At 38.6% G+C, this 20,057-nt stretch overlaps 1 protein-coding gene across 3 annotated transcripts in view; it reads left to right on the top strand.

Moving 5' to 3' along the window:
• The window catches only part of LOC122494308 (cadherin-8), a 364,626-nt gene that overhangs the window by 145,525 nt on the left and 199,044 nt on the right, over window positions 1–20,057 (top strand). For 2 of the 3 annotated variants that reach the window (XM_043599374.1, XM_043599372.1), the window contains exon 4: window positions 14,901–15,020. The exons of the other annotated variant lie outside the window; for it this stretch is intronic. In XM_043599374.1, the coding sequence (XP_043455309.1) occupies window positions 14,901–15,020 (120 nt within the window). The remainder of the gene's footprint in view (window positions 1–14,900; window positions 15,021–20,057) is intronic. 3 annotated transcript variants of the gene reach the window in all.

The raw sequence follows: 20,057 nt of genomic DNA, 5'->3' as shown, positions 1-20,057 counted from the left end.
AATAAAGAGAGAAAAGGATACACACAAACAGATACAGAAGAATAAGAGGAAGAGATGAAAAATTAATTCAACTTCCTCCTGCTGTTTTGTTGAACTCTTTCAAGGTATGGTCCCTTCAGATTCAGCTTTATGTCTTCAGGACTAGAAACATCATCGTTCTGTTTCTCTCTGTCTCACCCTCTCTCCCTCTTTGTTCCCCTTTCCATCCTCTCCATTTGAAAACCACTCAAGATGTTGGCAGATCCTTAGTCACTTTTTGTAAACTCATTGCCTCCCTAGCCTTTCACATATTCTTTTGTTTTTGTCAAGATTTGAAGTAAGGCAGAGTTTTCAATACATTTCTCCCAAACTCTGTACAGGTATACAGGTATCAAGGTCTCGCTTCATTCTTCTAGTAATTTTGTTTCCATGCTACAGTCTGCTTGTTTAATGTGACTGCATAAAACTTCTCAAGTATAATTGTAGAAGACTTTTTTTCTCACATATATGTTAATATGACCTGGGGGAAAGAAAAGAGGCTGTTAACTGCAGTCCCAGAATTCCTACATGTAGGAATGAGAGGTTAGCACCAGAGTTACCAAGGATGGGGTTAGGAATTGACCTCAGTAGACTTGATTTCAAATCCTTTGAATAACTTTCTTTAAGGTGAAGTTTTCTTGCCAAGGCTGGTTATTTGTAAGGATTATATATGTGTGGATTTCTGAGTTGTATGGTCAGGTTTTAGACATGCATCTAAACTTGACTGTTTATGGTAAGGTGCTGGAACTTTAGAGTTGAATTATCTGGGTTTGAGGAAAGAAGAAAAGTGAGTTAGAATAGCATTTCTTCACTTACTATATGCCTCAATACATGTATTTAGCTTCGTTGCACATGGTTTTCCATACTTTTGAGTGTGTTGGGAGACAACAGTATCAGGTTAATAGGTATATTTAGTGTAAAAATGAGTAAGGGAAGGTAAAGGATACTGCATAGTGAGTATGTAGCACATAGTTGGAGATAATTGTTCCAACTAGAATTTGAAATTAGGATAGGTGATATATCTGTAACTCTTTTCAGATTGAAAGTCAATGTGTTTATCAGAAGTAAAATTTGATATAAAATATACTAATACCAGAATACAGATACTGTATATATCTGTGGTTTTTTTTTGTTTGTTTAATACAGTAGAAGTGTTGATTTTGGGTCAGGTGGAACTAGAATTGAATGACAGCTTCTTAAATTATAACCTAGACCCTGGTAATAAGAGATGGTGATATACTGTGTCTTAGTCAGGACTGTGATCAAAAACTACCACAGCCTGGGTGACTTAAACAACAAGCATTTATTTCTCACAGTTCTGGAAGCTGGGAAGTCCAAGATCAGAAGATCCAGTATCTGATAGAACCTACTTCCTACTTTGCAGGTGGCTGTCTTCTTGCCATGTCTTCACATGATAGAGAGCAGGGGGAGGGAGAGAGAGGCACATTCTTTTGCCTCTTCTTATAAGGGCACTAATCCCACTACCCAAAGCAATCTACACATTCAGTGCAATACCTATAAAAAAAAACACGAGCATTTTTCACAGAGCTATAACAAACAATTCTAAAATTTTCATGGAGCCAGAAAAGACTCCAAATAGCCAGGGTAATGTTGAAAAAGAAAACTAAAGCTGGAGGCATCATACTTCTGGACTTCAAGCTGTATTACAAAGCTGTAATCATTAAGACAGTATGGTACTGGCACAAAGAGAGACACGGATCAGTAGAACAGAATAAAGAACCAAGAAATGGACCCCAAAATGTGTGGCCAACTAATCTTTGACAAGGCAGGAAAGAATATCCACTGGAAAAAAAGACAGTCTCTTTAGCAAGTGGTGTTGGGAAAACTGGACCATTTTCTTAACCATACACAAAACCAAAATGGAGGAAATACCTAAATGTAAGACAGGAAACCTTCAAAATCCTAGAGGGTAAAAGAGGCAAAAACCTCTTTGACCTCAGCTGCAGTAATTTCTTACTAGGCATGTTGATTGAAGCAAAGGAAATAAAAGCAAAAATGAACTATTAGAGCTTCACCAAGGTGAAAGCTTCTACATAGGGAAGGAAACAATCAACAAAATTAAAAGGCAATGGGAGAAGATATTTGCAAATGACATATCAGATAAAGGGTTAGTATCCAAAATCTCTAAAGAACTTACCAAACTCAACACCCAAAAAACAAATACTCCAGTGATGAAATGGGCAAAAGACATGAACAGACACTTTTCCAAAGAAGACACCCAGATGGCTAACAGACACATGAAAAGTTGCTCAACATCACTCATTATCAGGGAAATACAAGTCAAAACCACACTGAGAGATACCACCTCACGCCAGTCAGAATGGCTCACATTAACAACTCAGGCAACAACAGATGTTGGTGAGGATGCTGAGAAAGAAGAACTCTTTTACACTGCTGGTAGGAATACAAACTGGTGCAGCCACTCTGGAGAACAGTATGGAGATTCCTCAAAAAATTAAAAATAGAGGTACCCTATGACCTAGCAATTGCACTACTAGGTATTTATACAAGGATACAAAAATGCTGATTTGAAGGGGCATATGCACCCCAGTGTTTATAACAGCACTACTAATAGTAGCCAAAAGATAGGGGCATCCCAAATGTCCAGCAACTGATGAATGGATAAAGAAGATCTATCTATCTATCTATCTATCTATCTATCTATCTATCTATCTATATCTATATCTATATAGATACACACACACACACTAGAATATTACATGACAATCAGAAAGAATGAAATCTTGCCATTTGTAACAACGTGGGTGGAACTAGAATTTATTATGCTATGTGAAGTAAGTCATTCATAGAAAGACAAATATCATATGACTTAACTCATGTGGAATTTAAGAGACAAAACAGATGAACATAAGGGAAAGGAAGGAAAACTAAGATAAACACAGGCAAAATGTAAGAGATACTTAAATATGGAGAACAAACTGAGCATTGCTGGAGGGGTTTTGAATACAGGGTTGGGCTAAATGGGTAATGGGCATTAAGGAGGGCCCTTGTGGGATGAGCACTGAGTGTTATATGTAAGTGATGAATCACTAAATTCTATTCCTGAAAACATTATTATACCATATGTTAGCTAACTTGGATTTAAAAAAAGAAATAGTCAGTAATCCCATTATAAAGACCTTACCCTCATGACCTAGTTATTTCCCCCACAGTCCCATCTCCTAAAATTATCCCATTGGGGGTAAATATTTCAACATACAAATTTGGGGGGAACACAAAATGCAGTCCATAGTATCCTGTTAGTGATTTTTTTTTAAAATAGGGATTAAAGGACTTCCCTATATAATACTAGTGGAACATTTAGCAGGGAGTGACTCAGATTCAAGAAATGCGGTCTTTATTTTCTCCAGTTTAAGTAGAATTTCCTTAAGCACATTCTAGCAAGATAGGCAGAAGGTCCTTGTTTTTTCATCAAACATAGGAAAATCCCAAAAGATTTATTCATGCAGGAAAGGGCCTACCACATTTCCAGCCCCCTCAGTAGGGAAGGAGAGACTAACCTTCCTCCACTCTCCTCCATCCTGTCCCCTCTCCTAGGACTCCATCCCTGACCATTGCTACTGCTCTTCAGTATCAGATGATTTTGTTGATTCACACTTGGATAGAATCTCCTAGTCCAGTTCTTTGCCAGAACCATGCTTGCCTTGCCTGGAAGGAAGCTTTGGGGCTGTTCTTTCACACAATGATAAGGTAACCTGTGATGCCCAATTTTCAGACTTGGGCTCTTACAGATTCGCCTTCACAGATGTGGCTGCAGCCTTCCTAGATGCAGGATTGTAAAACCTAGAGAGGCTTCACTTTGTCACCCATGGAACTTACCATCATTGCCCTTCTTCCCAGTTTCTGGTAAAGACACTTTACCCCTGGTAAAGACACTTTCTACCTTCTCAGACCCAAAATAAAATCTTTAGGCTGTCATTTCTTCTACAGGAAGTTTTCATGAGCTCATATAAGGAACTGGTATTATACTAGGTTTTATTTATAGCCACAAGAGTGGGCCCATCTTTAGGAAGTCAAGACTCCCCTCTTAAGAGGAGGAAAAATTCCTATTGTTTATTTTCTAGTGAATGTATAAAATATGAAAATAAGACAAAACAGTAGAAACAAATAATTCAAAAGATCAATGGACCAGACTCCTCTTAATCATTGAATGTGTCTTCCTAAAGAAAAGAACCATTCATTCATTCATTCATTCACTCATCTATTTAACAAATATTTATTTCGCTTTCTCAGTTGCTGGAGAGAGAAATAAAAATATTAGGCCAAGTTCTCTGTACTTGAAGATAGAAAATTCAGAACCAGTATCATAGTTATAAAGGCTGGGAACCTCTGTAACTGGTTTTGAATATAGGTTTTACCCCTTTCTGTTTGAATGGAGATCATCTTAACAGATGTTCCAAGGCTTGTTGCAAAGATTAAAAGAATAAATATTTTATAACAGGCATTGTTCTTAGTGCTTGTACCCCTAGGATGATGTAGAGCTGTACCTCTTATATAAATAAAGGATGAGGCCACCTTGCAGAGGAATGGGCTAATTCTGCAGAGGAGGGTCAGATGGGAAAGTTTGAGAGAATAAGAAAGAATATTGTTTTCAAGAAGCTTTCAGGGGCACCTAGGAGGCTCAGTCGGTTAAGCATCCGACTTCAGCTCAGGTCATGATCTGAGAGTTCATGAGTTCGAGGCCCACATCCAACTCTGTGCTGATAGCTCAGAGCCTGGAGCCTGCTTCAGATTCTGCGTCTCCCTTTCTCTGCCCCTACCCTGCTTGCTCGCTCTCACTTGCTCTCTCTCTCAAAAATAAATATTAAAAAAAAAAAAAAACACAACTTTCAGTCTGGAAGGAAAAAATCTGTGCACGCTGCAATGTAAATATAAAAGGAAAAGATGTTCCCAGGGACAAATGAAGTATTTTTAGAGTTCAGCAGAGGGGACAGTTCAGCTTGGGGACAACTAAATCTTGAATCTGGGTCTCCATGAGTTAGGCAGATGTGTTGGGCAATCATAGGAATGTACTTGAGCAAGTCTGCGGGTTAAAAAAAATAATAATTGGGAAGATTAGAAACCTCTGGTGTAAAAGAATGTTGAAAACCCTTTTCTGACATTCTGTTTTCCTGAGATAAGTTCCAAACTTATCAACCTCCTTCATGGGGATTCTTCCTGATTTGTAACCCCACCTCTGAACTTTGACTCAAGAGCATCCTTGTTCTTAAATGTAACCTCAGTATCATTGCTCCCTCCTCCCAGAAACCTTGCCTTTGCTGTTTAGCTGCCTCTCCAGTGTGACTCACACTGTCTTTGTCTCCCCTACAGCACTTTATCACATCACTGGTTAGTCCTGTTATTTTCTGGTCACCCCCTGGTGTGTCCTTCAAGACAGCAAAACTCTTCTAACTATAAAGCCTCTTAGGTGCCTAAAATAAGGCTCAGCACATAGTAGGAGCTCACTGAAAATATAGCGTGATAGCGAAGGGCCCAAATAAGCCCAACTCTCATCCTTTTCCGCTGCGGGCATCATGGATGGCAGCATGTATAGGATGGCATATTCGGGGTGAGTTAAAAGTCCCTGAAGCCATTTCTCTAGAATGATATTTCAATTAAGCCTGTTTTTGTCTAAGACTTTGCCTTCTCAGTAGCTCAGTGGTTCAGTGGTTTTTCACTTGGGCGCGTGTGAAATTTGATAGGAGAGTTCCTCATTTTGTCTTTGAGTTGAGGGGGTGGGGGTGGGGGGTAGAAAGTAACCATGTGAGGTGGTTGGTGGATGTGTTCATTAATTTGATTGTGGTAATCATTTCACAATGTCTACATTTATCAAACGATCACATTGTAGACTGCTTTAAATATATTACAATTTTTTTTTGTCAGTTATGTGTCAGCAAAGGTGGAGGGGGGGAGATGTAAAGGAAGAGATTATAGTCACAACTACACTGTCAGTTTTAAAACTCCTAGCTTTTAACTAGAGAATTAAGCTCATTCTAAAAAGAATAAAAAAAGAACAGCCACTTGAGTGGTTATAATTTTGTTCTCATGCCTCTTAAGCTCAAATTCATCCTTCACCAAATGTGCACATGTCCAGGTAGCATGCCACAGAGAGCCATGGGTCAGTTGAGCTGAGGGGTCAGTTGAGCCATGGGTCAGTTGAGGGGATAGTGTCCCCTCATCCAGGGAATCCTGATTGTTTATCCATATGGAGCAGAATAAGACTATGAAGTAGTCATATCATAAAAGTGATATTCCCATTTTTAAATTAGGAAACTGAGTCTCCTAGATGTAAAAGAACAATCCTGGCTGCAGGAGAGTGACAAGTCATTGATAGCGAATGTGACCTCAGTCCAATAATAAGAGGATGTGAGCAAAACTTCTGACACTATAATTGTAGCATATGCCTGTGTTCCACGACATCGTGCTGATGCCTTCTACAAATAAATTTTACAAAGATTTGCAGTTTCCTGTTACGGTGAAACCCTGTGAAAACATTGCTAAAATAATCGTCAAACCCTCTCGGGACAGAAATTCTGACTGCTGCACATTCTTTTGCCCTCCACGTCTAACTCAGAGCTCAGCATACAGCACCCACCATGCAAATAGCCTTTGTGTGAGGGAATGAATGAGTTCATATACTAAAATATAATGAAGGAAGCTTCCACCAACTGCAACCCTGACACATTGTAGAAGGTACCCACAGAGCCCCTGGTAGCATAATTTTGCAAGGTCAGGATGGAAGTAGCTGCCAGTCTAAAGCATAAATGATGCTAGTTTACTTCTTAGGTATTTATAGGATTTCATTCCATAGGTAACAGATTAGCGAAGGCTTGATAGCTGGGAATAGGCAGCCTAAGAAAAGAAAGCATACTTTTTTTGTCCCATTGTACTATAAGAGTCATTCTGATTCTGAAAGAGTTTATTTATGCACACGGAACCGTAAAACAGACAGCTTATTAGTTTTCACAACCAGGCTTCCAATCGTCCTCATTATCTGTTTGCAAAAGCAGTGGGTAGGCCACCGTTCTGGCGCTGTTTGTGAGAAACACGGAAGGTACTTTTCTCCTGTGCATAGTAAACATGGCTGAGATTTTACAGTTACACATTTTCGTCCAATATTTTTCACTTCTCTCACCCAATGCACATTACAGATGTTCGCAGGAATGATGCATGGGTGGATAGAAGACATCTGTGTGCTTGAATGCGTTTCCTGAAGTGTTTAATTGTTCCAGAAAGTTTCGAGCTCATTTTATAAACACAATGTTAAGTGTGTATGGATGTTGCATTAAGTTACAAAACTGTTTATACCTCTAAATGCTCCAGAATAAAATATGGAAATGGAATTTTATTTCCCCAGTTTATGTCCCAAATCATAGAGCCAGAGAAATGACAGGATGCATTTCGGTGCTGTCCATCCGCCTGACTGCAGTTAAGAATCTGTCCCTGTTCCCATAATAAAATCAATTTGGAGCATATAGTATCTGGCAGCAACATTTTACTACAGGCTGAGAGTTGGCACGTGAGAAGACACCCAGTGAGCAATGGTTAGACCTTTGCAAAAGATGATAGAGGAGGAAGTGACTGTTCAGGATTTCATTGTGCGGTATATGTCTTAAAGACCGTTTTCTGAAATGAAATGGCAAACCCGTGCTGCCCTTGCCTCCTGTTTAATTGGCTCTTACAAATTGCAAGATGGATCGCCAAAAAAGAAGAAAAGGGTTTGATCTTCTCTTCTCACCCTGACTGTAACTTCCCTAGTTTAACCAGTGGTTGTTCAGAGCAGAACTTCCTAGAAGGAAGTAAAATCCTGTCTTCTTGCTTCCAGGTGGCACATCTCACTATTTATTTCCCTCAGAGCTTGGTTGAGAAAGAATTTTCCATGTGTGGGTTAAAAAAAACAAGCCATAAATTTTACTGATCCACGTTAATCCTCCTCATCCTCCAAAGATCCCCTAAGGCGGCCCTTGGAGGTTTGGATATTTGGCATATGTCTTCTATAATTAAATAGCAAAACTGGGGGGGAAAAAAAGCTCCTGGTAGGATTTAGGCCATCTTCGCACTGGGAGGATTTGCTTGAGGCCCTTCAGGAGAAAGTAATGTTGAAGACTATGGTGTCAGTTGGAGGGACGTGAAGAAAACTGCATTGGCTGCCTGCATTTACTCTCAGCTTTTCTGTAAGCATATTAGGTCTGTGTTCTCATGTAACTTGGGGGGTAGGAGGAACAAAATAAACAATGAAAAACCCTCTAGAATTACACAGCCATCATGCACAGAGGTATCCCAGAGCACATTTCCATGAAAGTGAAAAAATAATGGATTTGGCATCACACGTTTAAAACATCCAGGGCCGATGCTTCAGCTTCTAGTAAGGGATAATTTAAACGTCAACAAGTTACACAGGCCTTAAGAAATTATTGCTCTGCTATTCAACAACAACCAAAAAACGTTGCCATGGCAACACCTGTGCCTCACTACCTCTGGTATTGCCTAGTACTTGGGAGAATTAACAAGGAGGATGAGGGAAGATGGGCTGATGGTTTCATTTTATTAAAATAACCAATGCCTGCTGCATCATTGCTGTGACCCGTTAGGCCTCTGATCTTCGGAATGTGTGAATGTTTAAGGAAGACGTTTTCAGAGGATAACGCGGGGCACTCTATCCATGGACCGTACGTACTGAGCTTGCATCTGGGTAGCCAGAAGGTCAAAGCAAAAGTTTGAAGATGGTAGCCGGAAGGCCAGGAACATACACCTTTCTGAATTTCAGTAATTGCAAGGGTTCTGCTGCTTTATTTTCCCACCTGCTATCAGAACGCTTATTCTCTGAAAATGGATTGCAAATGACTCTTTGCAAATGGGGTTTATGTTCTTCTCATCATAAGAGTTTTCGCTTTTCCAGTGTGCGCATTTTCACGCTGCACCAAACCTTTGTTTTCCTGCTCAGGGTGTCAGCACCAGCATATTTCTTTCTGAATAATGTGCAGAATTGGTGTGCTGACTTGCTCATAAAAAAGTATAGTCTAGCTAACAGAGCTGCACTACCCAAACCCAACATCTTATTTTCCCGAAGGCCTTTCATCTTAGTTTGTCAGCAAACTGGAACCTCTAACCTGACAGTGTAAAATTTTTGATGGTTAATTTTGCTTGTAGTGTTTGCTGTCATTGTAGGGGGAAGACTTGTGGGCCCTGCTGCTAACGGGAGGGAACTTTCAGGTGTGGCAGGAGGCAAATGATACCGTGAGCCTTCTGTTAATTAAAATCCAAGTGCATGTTGGCAAATATCACTTATACAAGAAACTAAATGCAGAAAAATGGGCTTATTAAAAGCAGAATGCACCTTGGAATTGACGTATTCATACTTGAATTGATACAGCAGGATGCATTGTGGTGACAGGGATCATTTTTGTTGACAACAGCTGGAAATACAACGGCTATATTATTATAATTAGGATCGGCATCAAGTTGGATTATAATAGGGGCTTTCTTGGAGAAATGGCACAGTGTCAAATTTATAGTCACCAGCTAAATGAGTCTCTTGTATCCTCGACAAAGGGACAGAAACAGTTCCAAATGAAAACACAAACAGAGAATCCTGTTGTTATATTTCCTGGGTATTACGCAGGGTCCTATTTATCACACACCAACACTTGCCGCTTTGAAGAAACATTATCCTGCAAGGTTTACACTTTTCAATTTGCCTCTGTGGTCTGCATTCTGCATGCATTTCCATGGAGAAGCCGACACCACAGCTTGACTAGAAATCTTTTCTGCTGCAAGATTAACCTCAAAGCATCCATTTCCCCCCCTCTGGATAATCACTTGACAAATGCATCCACAAAACCTCTACACACATCTATTCCAGTGTACAGGTGCATCAACAGTCTTGAATCACTATTAGGAGAAATATTATCCTTGACGGGAAGTAGAGCTGCCTTTTCATTTCCAGATGTCTAAAGTTGAAGGATGTGGATTTCCCGGGAAGCCAGACATCAGGCAGAAATATCATGGATGAGGATGTGGGTAAAATCTTGCCTTAGCTACGTCGCATTGCTCGGGACAGTAGTTCATCTTCGAAAGAGTATGGGATTTGCATGGGCTGAGAGACAGGGCATTGATTTGAATGCCACCCATTCACATAACAGTGAGAAACTTGTGCTGATGATGTGCCCACTGCCTGGCCCTTGTGCTTGCTACATCCAAACACAGTTTATTTTTGAGTCCACAGCAGTTTTATACCACAGAGGAAACTGACGTGAGATAAACTAGATGGGAGCAAGTGAGATGGAGTGAGTGTGTATGTGTATTTTCTAAGTTAGTTTCTTATTAAGGACATGAACATATTGTTACATTTGGGAAAGTCTTTCTGTGTTTTCCCCTCAAATTTAAGGAAATATACTACTATTAATTAGGCACAGCACTTAGAAATGACAGCACCCACCTCCACTTAAAATGATAAAAGATGAGTTTGTTTCTCAGTCTCTCATGCACATACACATAATGTACATATAATTACAGTGACAGCAAGGTCTCAGAAATATAAAATGTCAATGACTCTTCATTATTGTTTGCGTAACTTATTACATTTAATTATCTTAACAAGCCTAGGTGGTAGCAGTTATTTTACCTTCCTTTTTGCAGATTAAGAAATCAAAGCTTAGAAAAGTTTTGTTTCTTTGGCCAAGGACACAGGACTCCTAGAAGTTGAACATGGGTATAAAACAAGTGTTCTGGTTCAACACAGTATGACTGCAAATTGATCTTCTTAGTCTCTTTTCTCTACTTAATATCATCCCATTTGATTCTCTCACAGAACTTTAAGGTGTGCAGAATGAAAAATGATTGTCTTCAGATGTGCAAAAAACTAAATCACAGAACGTGGAAATTATGGAAATCTGGCCCCTTCCTCCTGCCTCAGTGTTTGGTAATGTGATGGGACAATAAAAGAACATCAGGTTACAGTAATCAATGAAAACAAATAGAATCATCATCAGTCTGGCATTAGTGAAGTTCCCAGGAAAGATCCCTAAATTCCATTTAAGGAAAAATCATCTCCATGGTCCTTTATGCACTATGAATGGATTTAAAAAACCTTCAATATATAAACAAATCTGAGTGAGAATTCTTCTGAATAATCATGATAGAAATTAATGTTTCTTTGTAGGGGAGTGAAGTCAAATTATAAAAGAGTCCGGGACCCACTACAGTCATTCTGAACAATGACTTTACTTAAGAGTTGCCTGAGAAGACTTTTAAAAATACTCCAGCACCATCCCCATATTGCCATGCCATAGATCTGAAAGGTACCCCAAAGATCTAAATGTTTTTCAACCCAGATTCTAAAATGTAGGCAGAGTTGGTGCTCATAGGCTTAGCATGTGGTCATTTCTGTGCTCAGCGTCTATATAGATTATTTAGTGTGACTCTCACAATAATTCTGATGTGTATTGTAGATTTGAAATTGGTGGGTGAGGCAGGTTAAATGATTTGCCCAAGGAGACGAGTAATTGTTTCAGCGTAGACTGGAAATATCCCATCTGCAAAACCATGACCCACATACTTCTCCACCCAAACACACCCACTGCACACATATATGCAGTGATTCTGTCATTGTTCACAAATTTGTTTGATTGATTTATTTTTATGCATGAAGGTGTTTCTCAATTTAAGTCACCTACTAGCATGTAATTTTAGTGATGATAGGAATTTTTGACTATTTGTTCACTTCTTTGTTTCCTGTGCCTAGGCAGTGGTTAGAACAGAATTAGCTTAACGTCATATTTGAGTTCATTTTTCTCAAACAATGATAATGTGTTACTTCATAATGGTGGGGGGGAGCATTTCTCCTAAAAAAAAAATAAGACAACTCAACAAAGCAAAACAAACAATTATTTCACGGACTTCTGCTTGGAAGAGTTCACCCTTTCTTATGAATCTCTGGACTATTAGCTCTCAGTAACTCCTGAGTCTTTTTCTTGCTATTCATTCTTTTTTTTTTTTCTTTAACTTTTTCCGAACTATTTTTAGACTTAGAGAAAAGGGACAGAAAGAGTTCTGCATACCCCTCACTCAGTTTACCCTCATTTGAACATCTTATGGAAACTTAGTACAAAGGTGAAATCAAGAAAATGAGCCTCAAGATCCATATTTATTGTTAATGTTTTATCACCCCCCTAACTGGACTACTGCTGTAACCGCATATCTAGTCTGATCTCCTAATCTTGTATATCGCTTGCTCCAGTTAAATCTGGGGGCACTAATCAAGGAGAACAGCATAGGATTGGTCTCTCACTGAAATACCTTCTCTGTTTCCTACAGGAAGAGCCAATACTCCCCATCTGGGCATTCAAATGACCTCTGCATTTTGTACTCCAGCTTTCCTCTCCAAAGTTAGCTTGATGGCTGATTTTTCCAATCAGATCTCCTCCTAAAATGTATTTATTTCACTTTCTTCCTCTTACCTGGAAGGTTTTTCCTCCATTTCTTTTCCATCCCACACAATATTCAAATAACTACAAATATTGTACTTTCACGTGCTCATCTTTACCAGCTTGTTGATGAGTTATTTTCGAAAGTGAGTCTTATTTTTTTCTTTGATATTGTTCCCAGTGTCTGATGGAATGTATTACAAAACCAACATGAGGTGTTTTTTTTTTATCACTGTAGATTTTGTAGCACCTCTGAATCATAATGCTGAGTAGAAATTCCAATTTTACAGGACTATCAACAGCTCAATGAATAGTATTACTACATTTTCATGTATAGTGACCGTAATTCAAAACCCTTAATAACATTTTGATTGGCAAGATCTTGCAAAAGCTCTATCCTATTTCAGTAAACATGGAAGTATGCTGCTCAGATCCGCCCTTCAAATTGAAACACTCTTCCCCCATGCTGCTTGAGAGTGTTGATTATTGGCATCTCAGGGCTGAAGGTCATCCAGCTGAAGAGAGCTGCATGACCCAAGACCAAGCCTCCATTCTCAGAGGGGTTCCCACATCCAATAACTGGACAGTGCTGGAGTCTAAAGGTCTGGCCCCATTTCCTCAATGACCATGTCAGGTATAGAGAGGCCGCTGGAGTCTGTGAGTGCATCACAGACCAAGGGCTGATTCCACCCAATATTGTCCTGTTCATTTCCCCACAGGTATCAGTTGAAGAGAACTCCCTGGTAAAAATTCTGCAATTAGGGGCATCTGGATGGCTCAGTCAGTTGAGTGGCCAACTTCAGCTTGGACTGTGATCTCACAACTTGTGAGTTTGAGCCCCGCATCGGGCTCTATGCTGACAGCTCAGAGGCTGGAGCCTGCCTCGAATTCTGTGTCTCCCTCTCTCTCTGCTCCTAACCCACTTGCGTTCTGTCTCCGTCTCTCTCAAAAGTAAATAAACATTAAAAAAAATTCTGCCATTAATCTGAGAGTCTACTTGCTAGGGAGCTTCTCTGTGACACTTAGATACCATTTGTCGTTAAATCATCAGATGATTTATTCATTTGCCCATTCATTCAATTATCAGTGTTTGATAATTACAGCAAAACCTTGGTTGGCAAGCATAATTCCCTTCCAGAACCATTCTTGTAATCCAAAGCACTTGTATATCAAAGCAAATTTCAAGAACCATTGGCTCAGTTGTGATCATGTGAAATTCAGCATCACACACTACTTGTATTGCAAGACATTGCTTGTTAATCGAGTTAAAATTTATTAGAAATGTTTGCTCGTCTTGTGGAACACTCACAGAACAAGTTACTTACCATCCAAGGTTTTACTGTATTATGTGTCCAACCCTTACTGGATTAAGGACATTGACCCTGTCCTCGCAGAACTTGAAGCCTGTCACCACACCAGACATTTCCAATTGCTCCCAGTTTTAGCAGTTCCCAGAATTTCACACAGTCTTTCAGACTACTTTGCCTTTACTTATGCTTGACTTATTGCTTGGAATTCCTTCCCTGCTATTCTCATGATTAAACTCTACCTGTCTTTAATAATGTAAGTCAAATGCAACGTCTCGCAGAAAGCTGTCCTGTCCCTGCCCGCCCTCTCTGTGGAGTGAGAGTTCCAGACATGGTGCTGTTGCATTCAGCTGAATTTCTATGTGTGTGTGCACCAGTCCCCTCCTCTTCCCTTCCACCACCAAACTGTATACTCCTTCAGTGTAGACCTTATCTTAGTATCTTTACTTCATATGAGGCAAGCTATATGCACTCAATTGCTGAATGAATGAGTGAATAACACAAAGAAAATCCGAAAAAAAAAAGTTTTGATTCTATTATCCATAAGGCGTAATTACCTAAACATGCTGATTAATTGGTGGTTCCAATCTAATTTTATATTCTAAAGAATTAGATAAAATGAATTAAATATCCCTCTTATATTTCTGTGCAGTTTTTCTAGCAGCCATTTTATTCAGGTGTCTTCAGTTTTAGTTTTGCAAAACTTAAATGCTACGTGTGATATGATTAATTTTGTGTTTCATGTTTCTTTGATATTTTTCCTTTCCATATCCTCCAAGCCCACATGAATCTGATAGGTGTCTTTAAAATGAAAACAAAAAAGGAATCTTAAATAATATTGATTCTAAAAGGGTTATCTTTATATAGTGTTCCAGCCTAGCTGTACTCGTTCTTTTAAAAGACTTGGATAGTTTTGAAGTTATGACAGAGTAGTTTATCTCCATATTTTTGAAGAGATTTCTTATTTTCCTTATTCCCACACATGGATTTCTGTATTATATGCTTGGCAAAATTTAGCTCTTGGCAAAGGATAATGTGTTAATTATTATCTTTTCTCTCCCTCTTTTTCTTCTTTTTTTCCTCTTTCTTTCATTCTTCCTTCCTTTCTTTCTTTCTTTCTTTTTTTTAGGTACGTCTGTCACTAATGTAACAGCTACTGATGCTGATGACCCAGTTTATGGAAACAGTGCAAAGTTGGTTTATAGTATCTTGGAAGGGCAGCCTTATTTTTCCATTGAGCCTGAGACAGGTTTGTGGCCTAAATTTTGAATTCTATTTACCATGTTATTGCTTCAGGGAAACACTTTTCTTGGGATTTGGATTATGAAATGTCATGGTTAAGTACTTCACTGCCTGTATCAATAATATTTGAATGTGTTATTCCTGTGCAATGTGTGCTACATGGCAAGCCCAACAATCATTTTGATACTGATTAAAACAAATTGCAGACCCATTATAGAATATCACCTATTTAACAGATGGCCTGGCACCATTTTTTATCCTGGGGGGAAAATGTGTTTATACATCAGGCACACTTAAATATCAGATTTAAGAATAAAGCCAGTTGCTTATTGGCTCTGTGATTCTTTGCGAGTAATACTTACAAATCTTTTTTAAGTTTCAATTCCCCTATCTATAAATTGGGTATGGAATCTATTTAATAGTGTTATAATGAACATCAAATCAGGTAATAAATATCGACCATATAGTGCATGACATGTGGTAATCATCCAATGGGTGGGTATTATTATGTTTGCTATTAGGTTGCTTATTTATAAATCAGGATGCTGATATCTACCCATTAGAGATCTTTATGACCTAGTGGTGGTGGTATTAATAAAAGTATTGCCAGTATTCGACCCAACCAGTATCCTGAATCTGGTGGTACAGATTTTAGAAATCATTAAGTTAGTTTCAACAACAAAACAAAACTTTTATAGCATACTTAAAAATTATTAATAACAGTGTCTTTTGCATGAATTTTTATTCTGTATCTTGTGGTTCGGTCTGCAAATTTTCCAAATTGACAAATTCAATACATAGCTACGTATAGTATAGGTATAATATATTTTCTCTGATTCATGAGTTTTCAGTATTATTGAGATAAATTTCCATGTCTTACCAGTAAGTCAATTATTAATAAATTAAAAATTTAAAGCCTCTCTTTGCTTTTTTTTTAAACTCAAAGAGTAAAATCCTCATGCATTTAAAAGTGAGAAAAAGTACAATTTATATATAAATAGGTCATGTCTTAAAATTGAATTTAGATTTAGGAACAGGAAGGAACTCTTGTAAAAGACATTAATTAGGGGCATAATTACATACTCTTCCTCAGAGAAGAGAGAAGTCTGTTATAAACTTCATCTCATTTGGGCTCCTTGATGACCCTAGGGGAAGTGTCAGAGAAGGCAGTCAGCTGAAAGAGAGAGAAAAAAAGAGGGAGAGAGGGAGGGAGGGAGAGAGGGAGAGAGAGAAGTCTGGGGATGTCCTGTTGGCCAAAGTCACAGTGACAGAGCTGGGAGTAAAACTGGGACTCATCCCCAGGTCCTTAATTTCAAAACCATCTTTGAACTTTACTTTCCTAGGGAATAATTATGGAACAGAGGCTTCTGTAAAACAAAACTGTGTTGATGGCTTAAGTGGAGTTGAATCGCCTTTTCCTTTGCTCCTTGACTATTTGTCCACTTGGATCGTTTTGTTCACCAGGCCCAGCATAATCCAGCAAAAATGTATTCAGCATTCACTGTGTGCCAGACATTGAATTAAATGTAAGGAGAAAAATTCACAAAGGCTAATGTCAGCCTTTGAGTATCACACAATCCATTTTGGAAGACAGATTTTTGCTTTCAACATAAATACAAGGGAGTATGGTGATAACATTTAAATAATTCATATATCAAGAATAAATTACTATGAGGTATAGATGATAAAAGTCCCCTAGTAAGTCAGAGGATTTGGGTACTTTTAAGTCTCATTGACATCTATTGCCATTTGCTTAATCAAATGTCAGCAACATTTAATATTTACATTTTTACCCAGCATAATGAGTGTCTTTCTCAACATAGATTTATTTTAGCTTTATCGTTTCTAATTTGAAAGATACAAAATTATCTGGTTTTATATTTTAGAAAGTTTATTCAGAACCCATTGTGGGAAATAAAATGGAGAGGAGATGCTTTGAGAATGTATATAGAAATTGCTTAATCGATATTGGTTGAGTGAAGTTGAGATTTTAAACTAAAACAGACACAATGCAGAAGGAAATAGAGGCTAAATTCAGTAATCAGTAGTCAGCCTAAGTTATTTTGCTACAACACAAATATGTACAAGTGAAATATAAACACTTGTGTGAATGCCTGCATAATTACACTTAGGTGTGTTCAAATGAAAGCAGAGTGTAAGTTGTTCCCATACAAGCTAAAGTTGCTTTGTGAGTCCCTTTCTCTGTGTTTTTAAAAATATTTTTGAAACTGGTATGAATTTTTTTGAGTGTTTGTGGTAGAAAAGGGCATGTTATACATAAATTGATTAAGAAGACTTTTTAGAACTTTTATGTCAGAAAATTATAGAAAAAAAGGGAAAAGACCATTGAGCATTTGGGCTTTTTATTTTGTAAGCAAATGGAAAGTAAATACACTTTCTGGCAACCAAAATACGTGTACCAGTTATGTCCTCTGGAAAAGACATTGAGACAGAATGAGGAGAAGAAGTGGCTTAGTGGGGAAGGGCTATAAAAGATCAAAAAAGCACTGTCTTAGTTCTGGCTGCTATAAAAAAATACCTTAAACTAGGTGGCTTATAAGAAACAGAAATTTATTTCTCACAGTTCTTGAGGCTGGAAGTCTCAGATCAGGATGCCTGCATGGTAGCATTCCAGTGAGGGCCCGCTTCCAGGTTGCAGGTGGCAGACTTCTTGTATTCTTGTAAAAACAGAGCGAGCTAGCTCCCTCGTCTCTTTGTATATGAGCATTAATACAGTGATCACATTGCCTCTTTTTTTTTCTTTCTTTTTGTTTTTTAAATGTTTATTTAGTTTTGAAAGAGGCAGAGGCAGCATGAGCTGGGGAGGGGCAGAGAGAGAGGGAGACACAGAATCCGAGGAAGGCTCCAGGCTCTGAGCTGTCAGCACAGGGCCTGATGTGGCACTTGAACTCACGAACTGTGGGATCATGACCTGAGCCGAAGTTGGCCACTTAACACTCTGAGGCACCTAGGTGCCCCTGATCGCAATGCGTCTTAAAGTCCCTGCCCCCAAATATCATCACATTGGGGATTACATTTCAACATAAGAATTTTGGGAGGGAGATTAACATCCAGCCCATAAGAGGCCTGAAACAGGATTAGGCAGGGCAGTCCGTCACACTGCGGTGCAGATCTGATACCCATGCAAGTTAAACAGAGAGGAACAGGAAAGGCAGTGCAGATTTGACAGCATCTTGGCCAAACCCATGGGGGTCCCTGAAGCAAAAATGGGTCTTAAAAGAAACCCATAATTTACAAACATGGGTAGGCTTTAATACAGTCTGGCCATGCTCAGTCTTTGGCTCTGATGTGTCTGGGAAGAAAAGTCCTCAACTTGCAAACTAAAACTAACCCTAAAGGTGCTTCAGCTGGAAGATGTCAGCTAAGTATACTCTTAGGCAAATTTTTTGTTGAAGAGAAATCCAAGCAGTGGTTCTCTGTGGCTGTCACAACATGTTGCAAACACAAAAGAGTAAATAAATTTGCCCTATCAAGTCAGCAAATGTGATGTTTAAAACAGTAATGTGCAGGATTAATATGTGCTTGGTAAATTACTTAGTCAAAACCTAATAGTAAAAGTATTAATAATTACATTTATTGAAAAAACTTGAAGGCTATGTATCAAAACCATTAAGAATGTCCACTAATTTTAGGGGCGCCATAGTGGCTTAGCCAGTTAACCATCTGGTTTCGGCTGAGGTCATCTCACAGCTCATGAGTTTGGGCCCTGCATCGGGCTCTGTGCTGACAGCTCAGAGCTGGAGCCTGCTTCGGATTCTGTGTCTCCCTGTATCTCTGCCCCACCCCTACTTTGTGCTCGTGTGCTCTCTCTCTATCTCTCTCTCTCTCAAAATTAAATAAACAAAAAAAAGAAAAAAAGAAAAAAAAATGTTCACTAATTTTGACCTAGGGATCTAAATTCTAGAAAAATAGAGAAATATTCAGGGATGAGCCCAAATTCATTACAAAAGACCTATATACCCCTACAACTCTCATAGGTGCCAACCCTGTACATAGTTATTTGGTCTGTCCATGACTTCAGGAAGAGATGCAAAATAACTGAGACAGAATATGTTGGTTTAAATACCAATACACATTTCTACTGTGGAATTGTTCAGTTCCTTTTTTTTTTTTAATGTTTCTGTATTTTTGAGAGAGACAGTGTGTGTGTGTGTGTGTTGGGGGGGGTGGGTGGGTGAGTATGAGCAGGGTGAGCAGGGAAGGGACAGAGAGACAGGGAGACACAGAATCCAAATCAGGCTCCAGGCTCTGAGCTGTCAGCACAGAGCCCTACATGGGGTTTGAACCCATGAACAGTGAGATCGTGACTTTAGCCAAAGTCCAATGCTCATCCAACTGAGCCACCTGGGTGTCCCCTTCAGTTCCTTTTTTATTGTTATTATTGTTGTTAAAGAACCAGGATAGTGAAATTTGTATTTTGGTAATAATTTTGAAACAATTGTTTCTCCTTAATTTAAAAAGAAATTTAAAGACTTAAAATGTTTACAGCAGTATTTGGTTTAGAATATAATTGAGAGAGAGGGACAGAGATATTTCATATATCCTTTGCCCCACAAATGCATAGTCTTGCCCATTACCAGTATCTTTGACCAGCACAGTACACTTTTACCAAGGATAAACCTACATTGACACATAATAATCACTCAAATCCATAGTTTGCCTTCGAGTTTATTTTTCGTATTGTACATTATATAGGTCTAGACAAATATATAAGGATATATATCATTGTAAGGATATATATCAGTATAAGGATATATATTACTGTAATACCATACATATTTTCACTGCCCTAAAAATCCTCTGAGCTCTTTCTGTTCATCCCTCCCCTAATAACCCTTGGCAACTACTCATCTTTTTATTGTGTCCATAGTTTTGCTTCAGAATGTCATATAGAGTATGTAGTTTTCTTTGATTGCCTTCTTTCACTTCGTATATGCATTTGAGTTTCCACCATGTCTTTTCATGACTTGATCACTCATTTTTAAAATTTTATTATTTTTATTTTTTACCATTTAATTTATTT

The sequence above is a fragment of the Prionailurus bengalensis genome, chromosome E2 (genome assembly GCF_016509475.1).
Source record: "Prionailurus bengalensis isolate Pbe53 chromosome E2, Fcat_Pben_1.1_paternal_pri, whole genome shotgun sequence".
Taxonomy (NCBI): Eukaryota; Metazoa; Chordata; class Mammalia; order Carnivora; family Felidae; genus Prionailurus; species Prionailurus bengalensis.
The sequence above is the reverse complement of the archived record's forward strand: the minus strand, read 5'-3'. Positions and strand labels throughout refer to the sequence as shown.